The 13,558-nt window shown below is 37.7% G+C and overlaps 1 protein-coding gene across 1 annotated transcript; it reads right to left on the bottom strand.

The window, feature by feature from the left end:
• Nucleotides 1-535: 535 nt before the first annotated feature.
• slc46a3 (solute carrier family 46 member 3) lies at nucleotides 536-12,929 on the bottom strand. Its single transcript, XM_088922334.1, has 6 exons — nucleotides 12,676-12,929; nucleotides 8,795-9,007; nucleotides 5,586-6,456; nucleotides 5,190-5,273; nucleotides 3,814-3,970; nucleotides 536-1,954 (listed from the first exon to the last, which is right to left on the bottom strand). The coding sequence occupies exons 2-6, from the start codon at nucleotides 8,981-8,983 to the stop codon at nucleotides 1,840-1,842; spliced, it is 1,416 nt and encodes a 471-aa protein (XP_088778460.1). The 5' UTR covers nucleotides 8,984-9,007; nucleotides 12,676-12,929; the 3' UTR covers nucleotides 536-1,839.
• Nucleotides 12,930-13,558: the final 629 nt, after the last annotated feature.

Here is a 13,558-nt window from a genome sequence, read left to right as displayed (position 1 = left end):
TTAAGTTTATTGTAGTTTGAAATGTACTTATCAATGCTGGTTCTTTCTAACACCAAAATATAAAATTTTTGCAGTTCTCCTTTAAAGACATTCATCTCCAAGTCATATACTGGATAAGCAATGTCATTCTGCACATCCCAGGTTTTGTTTATTCCTTTAAATATACAATTATACTATGATATCGGAACTGTATGCAGGCACTGCACAATATGCACAGCTGTGAGAAAGTTTTTTTTTTTTAATTTAGTTGGAAGCTTTCTCCACTAATCAAATTGTTTATCTTAAGATTCCATGGCAAATGATTGATTTTCAATATGACCAAGACACACTATGTCTGGGGCTAACTTGGAATGAATTCAGATGAAGTACAAACGATTTAGGGGAATCCAAGCAATAAAACTGACAAACCCTGCACCATTTTATTTCCATACAATCGTCTACATGTGATTGAATTTTGCTTGAATGCATCCCTTTGTTCCAAAGAAATCAGAGTGAGTACCTGTAACCCGTGAAGGACTAAGGTGAACATAATGTATTTTACTCTGGAGTTATTTTTTTTATTGATAAAACAAGGTAATACAAAACAAATCAATTTGCAATTATCATCTATAATTTATTCAAATAAAAATAACCTCTATAAAGTGCTAATTACATTCTTTCTGTAGTCTATATAGCATTGCCTAAAATATACTATAGATCTTTTTCTGTTAAATTTTCTAACACTAATGCTACAGACAGAGTATTTTATTAGGATTTATACCATTGTTATACAAAGTTTGCAGCTCTCCTCAACAGCCAAAGAATTGTCAACAGCCTCTGGAATCTGTAGCTGTTTAGGTATTCCAATGATACAATTAAAACGATTCTAGATGCCTTGCCCGTAAAATTCAAGTTTCTTTAAATTCTTGAATTGCAGCAGCTTGGTTTATATGCACTTCTTGTGTTTAACCTCAAATCCCAGCTGAGCATGTCGTACCCTTTAGTTTGGCAAACTAAACATCAGAATATCAAAAGTAAAAATGATATTTTCTTTCCACAGGCAGCACATTACTTATTCTCACTAAATCAATAATTTAGGGAATTCCAGTCAACCCTAAGTAGCAGAAGCAGCATATTTCTGACTGTCTTAATGAAGAACAAGATTAAGACATTCAAAGCCAATCCTTAGATCAAATGAAAAATGAAGGTCATTCCCATGTACTAATTCCTTTATCAAATCTCAGCTGTAGGTAATACTATTGAAAGAGTGGCCTGGCATTGAGTCACAAAAATTTGGGAACATTTGGGAACACTGTGAACAATACGCGAAACATCCCAGTCAGGATGTTCTTACTGCCCACAGTGGCCCCACATATTATTCATTTGTGTTTCCTTGTGTTGTTTAGCTTTTAATTAATTAATTCTATTCTGTATGACTTTGGCCTTGTCAAGCCCACTACTATGTACTGTATTTGTCCATATTATATTTTTCACTGTGAAAATGCACAAATAATAGCGCATTTGGTCGGCTGCATGTACAGTATCTTTGCCCATCAATTGGAACACATTTTTATTTTAAGTACAGTAAGTATTTTAAGTAAGTTTTAGTACTACAATATAGGTAGGGCCAATGCATGGCATATGCAAAGACTCCTACCAGGAGGAGAGTTTACCAGACAACCACCCAGTTTCTTTCTATGCAATTCACAGTTGTGTTTAAAACACATTGTACAGAAACTAAGAGTAAACCAAATCATAAGTAGAGTTACGTTTTTTAATCTCCACCCCTCAGTACCATTGTACCATCAAGGCAGTGATTGTGTCAGCTGGAAGAAAGTCAATTTTACAGTAGCTCTTGTCCTAGTCGCACAACTGAGTTCTGTCCTTCCTGGTTTCACTGTCAACTTCACTGTCACCTTCAGAAGTGAGGAACTGGGTCTCATCAGTTGATTCCAGACCTAGATATTGCACGGCGCTAGAAGATAAATATACACAAATTACAGTGAGTAAATGCAAAAAACAAGTGTTGCATAAAACTTTTTTTTAAATAATACAGCTTTTAAAGACTGGCTTCCTTACAGAATTTTCTGGCACAAAACTAACCAGAAGAAGCATTCTCTATGATTACTTTGTTACTCCGATTCCCTCTGTCTCTTTTGATTTTAAATTTAAAAGACTATTACATTTATTTCACACGTACAAAGTGCAGAATAAGACTGCAGGATACACGCTCCTGATTGGCCAAGGGTGCCAGCAGGTTTGTGGCGATGTCAGCGAGGGATACATCTCTCCTCCAATCAGCACCTTACCTCCTGTGGTTGCTACTGTATGAACCTTTGAGAAAGTAGAACACTAAAGGGCTCAATGGGTGGCCCAATCTCTCCGTGTCAGCCCAGATGTAAAGATAACTGGAATTCCATGTTTAGTCCATGGTGTGGACTAAATAATATAACTTAATATATATATTGATAAATTGATAATAATTCCAAATAAAAATAGGCAATAGGAATTGTTTATATATATATAATGGGCCCATTATAACAAAAACACCAAACAGACCAAGGATTAGACAAATGCTTTGGCACATTTGAGCTCTGCTAGGAGACTCATTTCAGAGGACTGAAGTCTGCCTTGTCTGCTAAAGATTCAGTTAAAGAATCTCGTGTAGTGAAGCTTCCCTTTTCTGTATTCTACTCAAACAACAACATCATTACAAAAAAAGCAGTCTTCTGCATCAAAACTTTATTTTTTTTGTCATCTATATCTTCCTAGAAAATAATTAATGATAAAAAAGTATTATGATGGGGGCATGCTGGCGTAGTGATTTGCATTGCTGTCTCACAGCACTGGGGTCCTGGGTTCAATTCTGGACCTGGGGTGCTGTTTATTTGGAGTTTGTGTGTTGTATGTTCAATGTGACTGTGGGTGTTTGTTTTTCATAATTTGAATTTATTTTGTAATATGTACGCCTCACGATGTTTTTATCTTGAAATGTTATATGTACTCTTGCTTGTATTTTAATTTTTGTTATTGTTTATGGATAAATAAAAAATAATTTTAAAAAGTGTGGGTGTTTGTCTGTGTGTGCCCCGTGGTAGACAGGCTTTGTACCCATTGCTTGCTGGGCTTGCTCTGACTCCCCTGTGACCCTGTATTGGATAAAGCAGTTGAAAAATGGATGGATGGCAATCGGTTACACATTACATTGAATAACTGGATTGGGAGATCAGCTCCTCTCATAACCACAAGAGGGCACTGTGGATTCAAGCCAGCAGCTAACAAGTTACTGGTTTCGCAGACTATGTTTCGTCCTAACCATGAGCAGTTTTGGTCTATAGGGTAACTAAGACAAATATAGCTGCATCCTTAAAAAAAACAAATACTATTTACAAACTTTTCCCTTCCCTGCCAGGACCTGCTACTGCTGTAAATACTGTTGGACATGGATCTGCAGGTAACATGTAAGAACATTTAATTTCTGCTGCTAAATCAAACACTTTTTATGCATCAACCCCCATCACACAAAGCATAACCAATCTGTGGGAGACCAAGACAAGACATGGTAAAACTCCCAGGAAAATGGAAAATATTCAATAGTACTATTGTTGCTTTACCCTGTAACAAGACAGAACTTGCTTGAATCAAACATGGGCCACCACTTTCTTTAGGAGTTGTAGTATCAAGAAGGAAATGGAAGATTGAGTTAGTCCCAGTTGTGAACTGCTTCAAATGTTTCAGTGAGCAATTTTAGACAACTGCCTGCACTATGTTGATGATTTACATCAGCCTTCAGTGTGTCTTTAAACCCCCCAGACAACAACACAGCACACCTACCCCATCAGCACAATTGGGATCACAGTCAAGCTGGAAGCCAAAATGAAGCTGAAACCAGAGAACCAGGAGACTGTGGCTGCGTAAATACTGCTGAACACTGCAAAGGAAACCACGGTGCTCACCATCTCCAGGAAAGCCACACAAGCAAATGCAGCCCCTAGAACACATAATATTCAACAGCCTTATTACATACAGTACATACACTGATCACCAACAGAAACAAGTCTTTTAAAAACACTTATTTGTAGTTGCACAAACGTTTTTTTTAACAGAGATGATGATAGGGGTAAATTCCTTATGCCGATTTACATTTGTCATCAACAGGGCAGATAAACAGGGGTTTCCTGTGTAAGTCACAGATGAGTAGTGTATGTGGAAACAATACAAAAAATACATCTGGAACACAAGCTTTGCACCAGTTTGCAGATGCTGTCTTCTGGGCTTCTGTCCACTTCTTTTTGTAGAGCCTGAACAAGGATAAGCCCATTCTCTGCTCTCTGAACCTTAGGAGTCATGTTGTCACAACTCATTCCACAGATGTTCAGTGTTGTATGACGTGGTCTCCTACATCAGCACCAGTCACTTGGGGACTGTCTTTGACTGTAACATGTTGCCAAGTTAGAAATTGTTAGCTGTAAACACCCTGGATGACAGATGTCACAAATGGCAACATTCTCTTGGTAATGGGGTATATTGTTTCACTTCAGTGTTTCATTCTTGATTTTAATCAGGCTTGACATCCAACTTGTTAAATCACCTCATCACCTGTGCCCAATCAACTCTTTCACTATTTCAATCTCCAGAATCTATATTCTTTATTTTTCTGAACACATGCATGGATAGAATGCTATGTTTTTTTCTAAGGGTCAGTATATATATATAATACAAAATGCACATCAAAACAAGGAGGACTGCTTCCTTGAAGGCTCTGAAGTATGTGAAAAATAGAATACTTCTGTAGTTAAGATAGATGCTACAATTCTACACTTCTAAAGGCTTAACATGAAACAGAAAAATAGTTTTAGAACCCTTTTAACCCAAGATGTATTTCTTATTCTCTAGCATTCATATTGCACTTCCTGATTTTGGTGCCAAAGTTCCTATCTTAATTGAAAAATAATAAAAACTGCATTGAGAAATTTTACATAAATAGAATTAATATCAGTGCAGTCTACAGCAGTTCTGTAACATAACTATCAGGATGTTTGCACTTTTGTTCTCAGCTACCTGATCACAACAGATTAATTAACTACTTTTTCTCCCCTTAATTAAGGTTTTTACAAAGAATATTTAGAACATTTTGGTGATGATAAACTAAGGTAGTGATGTTGATGCACCCAGGTTTGATGTCACGGAACACTATAACTGTGACCTACCTTGTTCAGAACTCAAAACAATCTTCGACATCATGGATCGCAACACCGGAGCTGGCATTACGGCAAAAAGCAAGGGTACTCTAACTGAAAAAGAAACATGAAATATGGGTAACAGCATAGTTCTTGAGGGTATTGCAGTTTTTTTTTTTGCTTTTGGGCTGGTTTATGTGCATAAGACAAAGCATTCACAGACAACAAAGCAATCTGGGATTTTCATAGCCTGGCTGTTTTATTGTCAATATGGACTACTGATCTCTGGTGCTGGCTTTTTTTATGTGAGATTCATAAATTTCATTTCTTGATTCAATATATTTTTTTTGTCCATTTTCAACTCAAGATAAAAGATCTAGATCTTGAGTTTTATTCTAATGTGCAAGGACATATGACAATACTCACCAAGAAACATCAGAAGTGTGGTTTTAGCAAAGGCTGCCATCAGTAATCCTGCCATGGCCGAGACAAGGCCGATCAGCACAATGTAGATGTCCTCAAGGCAGTGGGAGAAGCAGAACACCCCAGCAAAACTGGAAAGGAAGATCAAGGTGGAGAGAGCAGAGCCATACCCAATCAGGATTTCATTCCAGCAGAGGGGGGCGTTCAGCTCGTAAATGATGAACATGAAGATCCCTCCAAAATTGGCAAACTTGTGGAACGTAAAGGCGAGCATCATGAGGATGAGGAGCGTGCTCCTCTTCCTGCTGGAGGCTGTGAAGAGGAGGTAGACCCTGTGGAAACGATTTTTCAAAGCCTCCACAGTGAAACCTGACGAGGGGCTGATGTTGGGGGGTTTCACTGTTTCTTCAAGAAAGAAAACAATGTAGAAAATGTTCAGGCAGTGGAGCAGGGCTGCAGTGAGAAAGGGCCATTTAAAGCCTCCTGCCTGTATAAAGTAGCCCGTAGATAAAGAAGCCACCCCAGACAGCAGGCCCACAACCATTTCCAGAATAGCCATGCGCACAGTCTTTTTTTTGCTGTTGTCACAGAGGTCTGCCACGTAAGCAAAACAGCCTGCTACAAGGGAGGTGGGACCCCCCCACAGGCCCATCAGAAAAGAACCAACAAGAACAATGTTCAGGTTCAAAGAGAATGAGCAGACGACAAAGTAGATTAAGGAAAAGAGAACATTTCCTATCAGGGGTAGGACGATGGCTATCTTGCGGCCTCTGTGATCGCTGTAGGACACGAGCAACAAGGAGACCACCAGGCTGGGGAACATGAAGCACAACTCATTGTATAACAAAAACAAGGAAGTCCTCTTCTGCACATCCTGTTAAAAAGGAGAGAACATACAACAGATCAAATAAAAAGAAGTAGTTGTTTAGGTAAGTATTTTTAAATAAACACATCACAGTAGTGCCTCTCCAGAAGAACAAATAAATCCATAAAACTGTCTAATATACTGTATGTTACAGAATAACTACTAGTAGAAGGATAATTTCAAGAGCTTCATTAGCAGATCAATGCCAGTAGATCAAGCTGTTGTAAGTTCCGACTTTCTTTTTTTCCCCCCCCATGGAAACAAAATGTTTAATTTATCCTAAGGGCAGATACTGTACGTACACAATTGAAATAATCAATTTAAGCAGCGTTTCAAGAGAAAAATAATTTTGTGTAATACATTTTACAAAATAAATGTAAATGTTGAGTCACAAACACAGTCTCCCAGCTTTTTATTTTGAAAGGTTGGATTCTGTGAAACATAGTTATATCATTTACTGCCAATTACTGTACTGTATATTCCTAATAAGGCATGGGATTCAAATTTCATGCAATCATGGATCATTTGTCTATAAATAAATGTGTTTCCACCTTAAAACTTATGCAAAGTTACTATTCCTCCGCAAAATATGGTTGACAACATGAATGTATAGCCCTCCTCACCCCCAAATCAGAGGTGAATTCTCTCATGGAGGATCCATCTGTTGAGCAGTGACAGGATCCATTTTTGTAACTTTTTTTCCCCACCCAAAAATCAGTTCAAAATGTTAAGTCACACCTATTAAGACTTTTACAGTCTAATGTACATAGAGTACAAAACGTAGTGTAATCGGACATCTTGATAGTGGTCAATGTTACAGAATGTACCACCAACACATATCAGTTTGCATATAAACACCGCTGGGGCACCAATGATGCAATTAACAGCATTATGCATCTAGAGGACCCCGATGCCTATGCTCGGATGCTGTTTGTGGACCAGTTCTGCATTTAATACGCCGCAGCCCCATCTATTGAAAAGCAAGTTGAAGCAAATGTCCCTTAACCATAACATTATAAGATGGTACTATTCATTTTTAACAAATCGTACACAGTTTGTCAGGGTCAACAAAACTCTTTGCTAGTCACGATCTATTAGCACAGGTGCCCCTCAGGGCTGTGTGAGCTCTCTAGTTCTGTTCACACTTGATTGTACAAGCAGTAGTCAAAGCAACTTCATTTTCATATTCTCAGATGATACTGCTGTTCTTGGCTTAATGCATAGAGGTAGAAGCTCATCTGTATACATGTCAGAAATCCAAAGGTTTGTATAATGGTGTGACAATAGCCTAATTCTGAATGTTAAAAAAAACAAAAGAAATAGTTTTTGATCCCAGAGCAGTTGGTGATCACTCACACGTAGTAATCCATAACGAATTTATCACTCAGGTCGATTCATATAACTACTTAGGTGTACACAGACAGTAACTTGTGCTGGTCTACTCATGTTGAGAGTGTTTGCTCCAAAGTTCAGCAGCACCTATATTTCCTGCGAAGACTAAGTGTTTGGGGTTCAACAAGAAGTAATGCTACTCTTTCACCATGCTGTAATCGAGAGCATTATCAGATATGGTATTACAGTGTGGTTTGGTAATCGATCAGTTCATTTAAAATTGCAAATTACCCGCCTCATCCAGACAGCTTTGAAGGTCATGGGAGTGAAACAGCACCCCTCCCTGCAGACAATCTTTGAAAAATCCATAATCAAACAGGCAGGAAAAATTATATCAGATCCTTTCCATATCCTCAACTCTGAATATCAACTTATTCCTTCTGGCAAACATTTTAGGGTTCCCAAATGTAAGTCAAACTGATACAAACATTATTTTATTCCACCATCCATTAAAGCTGTCGACGCAAATGTCAAGGATAAACACAATTTTGACTCTTACAACCCACTTGAGTGCAATATGTTTTGTGATGTGTTTTAAATGTTACATGTTGTTATGTGTTATACTGTACATGTGCAATAGAGTGATGTGCAATGTTTTCTTTTGTTTGTATTCTATTAAATGCACAGGAGTGCTGGGTGTCCACATAAAGATTCCCTCAGGGGACAATAACATCTTATCTTACATATATCAAAAATGGTCAGATAGTTAACACACATTTCAGCTAGGGTAATGAATGTGCGCTCGTGTCATATACCAATACACCAAAGACCACACCACGTTTCCATTAACCATGCTCAAAGCACATTGGTTGATCAAAGCTCAAACCACAACAGGCCTTTTTGGGGGGGCAAAAGAGTACTTTGCCACATCTTGTGTAATGTCAGAAGGCTGAGTTTTCTGAGGATCCCCAAGCCATTTCTTACAGGACACTCTCTTACCAAGGATTCTACTCACATCGTAAAGTTTTTTCACACTGCTGTCATTGCTCATGCACTGGGAAGAGCTTTGAGTGCTGGGATAACTGGAGTTGGCAATCTCATCCCAAAGCCGCTGGTATATATACTGCTGCAGTACTGGATAAGTCAACATACTGGCGAATGCAAAAATGCCAATCACAGGTTCAACAAGGAAGAACCGTTTCATTCTGTTCTTGGAGTCAGGCACTCTCTGTAGTGAGGAAGAACAGGAGAAACACAGTCAAAATGAAACAGGAGGTAGTTAAATTCACTCACCTTCTAGGTGTCTCACTGGAGGGTGCAAATTAATTTTAACATGTAGAAATTACTGCTGCTCAAAATCTAAAACTTTTAGATTTTCTCCCCACATTACTTTAAACAGAAGCTGGCACCGTGGCAGTGGTTAGTATTGCTGCCTAACATGTTAGCCGAGGCCTGTAGATCCCTAGATGTAGCCCTTGGGTTCTTTGTGATTTCTCTGAGCATTATGCAGTCTGACCTTGGGGTGAACTTTCCTGGGACGCCAGCTCCTGGGAAGATTAGCAACTGTCTTGAATGTTCTCCATTTGTAAATAATCCTTCTCACTGTAGAAGGATGGAATTCAAATTGTTTGGAAATAGCCTTATAACCTTTCCCACATTGAGCTACTGCTACTGCTACTGCTACTGCTACTGCTACTGCTACTGCTACTGCTACTGCTACTGCTACTGCTACTGCTACTGCCTTTTCTCCTTCACATGGTATTAACACACACCTGAATGATGCAGACAACCAAACTCCCAAAAGGTCTGCTTTTATAGAGGTGGTCACACTTCCTGATGATCAACTAATCAAGTGCATTTGATTAGCAGCACCTGGCTGTGAATTACCGTCTTAATTCCTATGGAATTCCTAAGGGTGTACTTAAATTTTCAAAATGCATGGTTTCTGCATTTTGGCTTACTTTTTGTTGAATAAATAATGACATCTGTTATCTGTGAAATCTGTTATGTGTTGTCTGTTATCTGAGGCTAGATTTGTCTAATTATGGACGTCGGTGAGGACCAGACAATTGTTATTTACTATATGCCCTGATATGTAAAACCATTGAATTGAAAGAGGGTGTACTTTCTTTCACATGACTGTATGTTCTCCCAGTATTTGTGTTGGCCTCCTCTGCTTTCCTCTCATTGTCCAAAGACAAGATGGTAGGTTAATTGGCATTTGGGAAAATTGACCCTAAGGGTATGTTTGGGTCTGTATGGGTCTGTATGCCCTGCCTTCTCTCAAATATTGCCAACACTAAAAAAAAAAAACAAACCTCCTATATATACAATTTTAATGCAATTGCAGTGACAAAACAATTTCTTTCCTTTTTTAAAATACATTCTATATTTTAAATATATTACGACGTACCACCCACCTAATTTTCGCAAAAAAACCCCGACATTCCCACCTCCCACTTTGCAGTATAAAGTAGCATTTTTATTTAAACAAAGACTGGAGGAAATGTATTCTATAATAAACAATAATATAATCACAGGGAAGTGCCTACAAATAAGTTTAGTATGAAACGAAGACGTACTGTTTGCTTGCAAAAAATACGGCAAAACTGAGAGAATTGTGTTTAGACATACAGTATTCACATATCTGTCATTTTTATAATACCAGTTCCATATGGAAATAAAATACCACGGCATAGAAATAAATTATTAAAATGATAACAACTAATGTTCTTAACAGTTTTATTGTATTTTCTGAATTACAATACTATATACACGCACCACTACGGATTATAAGCATAACGTCAAACCTAAAGCCACATTTTATTTATCGGTTTATTTTATTTACACTGTTCATGCTTCAATTATTATGAACTTATTTAACTACTAAAGGTAAGGTTTCCAGTTTTAAAGAGCATTACTAACACCATATGAAGAAACTTTTTTGAGGAAAGAAGTCACTACAGTATTACAGGTATTACCATAAAATAAACCACCGCAGTTTTCTAAGGTTTCAGTTTGTCTTAGGAACTGAAAACATTCTCTTTTTATATTTTTACAACAATACTTGTTTACGGACACAGCTTTTCGTGAGGAAATGATCATTTAAGGACTAGCATTTTGGAATCGCAATAGCTTTTAAAATGTAAAAACGATAAATATCAGAAACGTAAAGCATCCTAGAACGTCGACGTTTACATAGGAAATTACATACACTGTTTTTCCAGGTTTCTTAAAATTGGTTCGTTTTTACTTATTGTTCGCATCCGTTAACTCTCCGCTCGTCTCGCTCGAACAAGGACCAGAAACTAATTTTATGAATTATTAATGCATAACGTTAATAAGACAACTTTTCAGTTGTTTTCGGATTTCATAAGCAAAAGGTTTCACTGACTACGCATTCAAATGCTTCATCACACCTCAACCGGCACTTACCGCGGATGAACTTGACAATAAAAGTACTAATTTATCGACGAGATGTATGTTTTTGCTTCCTTTTCATTTCGGCTGTTATTTTGCAGGGGTGAATTAACACACTTGTCAATTTCAGTGCTGCTCCTGTGCACATGTTAATTGAATTGTACGCTAATGTATAAGGACATAATGTTAAACGGACAAAGGCCATTGGGTCCATCTAGTCCAATTGTTCCCAGTCCGGTCCTGGTTACCCACACACCTGTTGCTTTTTGTTCCAGCCGTGATCCCCCATTACACAATCAAACCCTACAATGACCTAATAATAATAAGATAATCTGAACTGTTTGTTCCCAGATCTTTAAACATGTTTAACTGTTGTATTATGTCAGTAAAATAAAATCCCAAACTCTAGTCTAGAAACAAAATGCAATAATTCCAATGAAGCAACTTCCTGGAACAATTAGGCATCAATTATCTAATTATGGTGGGATGGAATGAAAATCAACAGGTGTGCGGATCACCAGGAACAGGATTGGGAACTACTGAACTAGCCCATTTGGATTTTACAGTTAAGTGATTCGTGGGTATCAACCAGCCGTTGAAAAAAGCCAGGTTATCGACTTTGACGACACGGCTTGGTAGCTTTTTCCAGACTGCGACAACCCTTCGTGTAAAGAGATGACTTACATTATTTTTTTATTGTTCATAAACATAAGCCCAAGGAAACCTAATTCTATATGACATCTGTATAAAATACAGTAGTATGCCGGTTAATTTCGTGCTCTGGTTGTATCTCGGTGTGAGCAAGTTACACTGTACAGGTATGTTGTATTCCCAGTTGTATTATATAACGGGGAAATACAAACTACCGTGCTAAAACGCCAGAATCAGTGTTTGTTTTTTTCCCGGTAGCATTTTTTACTTCAACAAATTGCTAAAGGAAATTCTGGAAAAACTTTTTAAACTACTTAGGACAGTGCAATGTATATGAAATAAGTACTAATTGCATTGCCTTTAATAGTTTTTTCTTACAATTATATACTGTAGCACTTTACACCCCAAAGGTTCCCAGAACGCCTTACATGCAGTATACAGTAGAGGGCACAAGTCATTTACCACTGTAGTGTAGCAATGGTCACGCAAGCCAGACCCTGGGTTAACTACAATATAATTACCCAAACACATCCTCTACAAAACGAGTCCTGGCTGGCACGCTACTACGACCTGCAGTACCCTTCTGTATATACTGTATAAGGAAATTAATTTAAAAAGTACAGTGCATATTGTATAGAAATCTTAAAATGGAAGTCGAAATAATTGAATATCGTGAACAAATGTTATATCATGCTAATTAAATAGGTATACTGTAAATAGAGTAGATAACATTTCGCAACTACTGTATACTAAAACTACAAAAATTCGTATTGTTTTAAAAACCTTTGTTTCAATATTAAAAGAAAGCAAACCAAAGTTACTTACCACAGAAGCTATTTTTTGATACAAACATTCATATAAAGCATGCACTGTGTAAATTTTATTTTTTAATTTTGTAAACTACAAATTAACCAAAAGCGTAGAGATAGCGATGAATTCGCGGCAACCCCAGGTACAGTAAGTACTAAGGGGATCACTTGTCAGACGTTTATCCCGCAAGTCGCTAAATGCTTCGGTGCTACCTACAGTATAGTCTTGCCTTAAAGCTGAACCTCAAGTGCTTATACTTTACAGTATGTATATGAACAGAAGGGCGGGATGCATTGTCACCGCTGGTCCTGAAGCGACAAGGCAACTTCGACATCCCGGAAGTGTTTAACTCGTTAAACAAAAACAGGATAAGACGATGTAGAACTGCGAAAAATATTAAAAGTTGAAAAGTGTGTAATGCCTTGTGTCGGGAAACATCAGTTTAGAATGTTGTCTGACTTCTTCCTTTTGGGTGATATTGTACCTCCTTTCTTATGTCCTGAAGGCAGGTCATGTTTGCAAGGTGCGGCAGCAGCAGCTATGACAACGAGGCGGTGCCCTTGCCATCAGGAATGAACTCGGAAAAAAAGGCCACTACTTCAATATTTAAATTAATAAATCCCAGTTTTTCCACTTAAGATTTGAACAATTGTTGTGTCTAGTATCTAAACAGCAAAACACATAATTTTATAAATGCGAGATATTACAGAAATACAGAATAATAAAGTTGGTGACAGAAAAACGCACATCCTGCCAAGCTGGTGATAAAGTTTTGTTCTGTTTATTTTGTTCTGTTACAGTAGTACTTACAGTAGTACTAAGGGGTGTAGTCATAGGTATTGACTTCCGCACAATACTGTTCCCTTAAAGTAAATACAAACGTTGTGCAAATGCGTAG

This window comes from Atractosteus spatula, chromosome 7 (genome assembly GCF_055471065.1).
Source record: "Atractosteus spatula isolate fAtrSpa1 chromosome 7, fAtrSpa1.hap1, whole genome shotgun sequence".
NCBI lineage: Eukaryota > Metazoa > Chordata > Actinopteri > Semionotiformes > Lepisosteidae > Atractosteus > Atractosteus spatula.
This window is presented reverse-complemented; position numbering and strand designations above follow the sequence as displayed.

Bases quoted from the DNA above. Each gene is read 5' to 3' on its own strand.
- slc46a3 (XM_088922334.1), bottom strand. From the start codon at position 8,983: ATGAAACGGTTCTTCCTTGTTGAACCTGTGATTGGCATTTTTGCATTC. The intron at 3,971-5,189 runs GTAGGTCACAGT...TATGTGTTCTAG, and splicing joins TGTTTTGAGTTCTGAACAAG to GGGCTGCATTTGCTTGTGTG. The intron at 1,955-3,813 runs GTAGGTGTGCTG...TTTATCTTCTAG, and splicing joins ATCCCAATTGTGCTGATGGG to CGCCGTGCAATATCTAGGTC.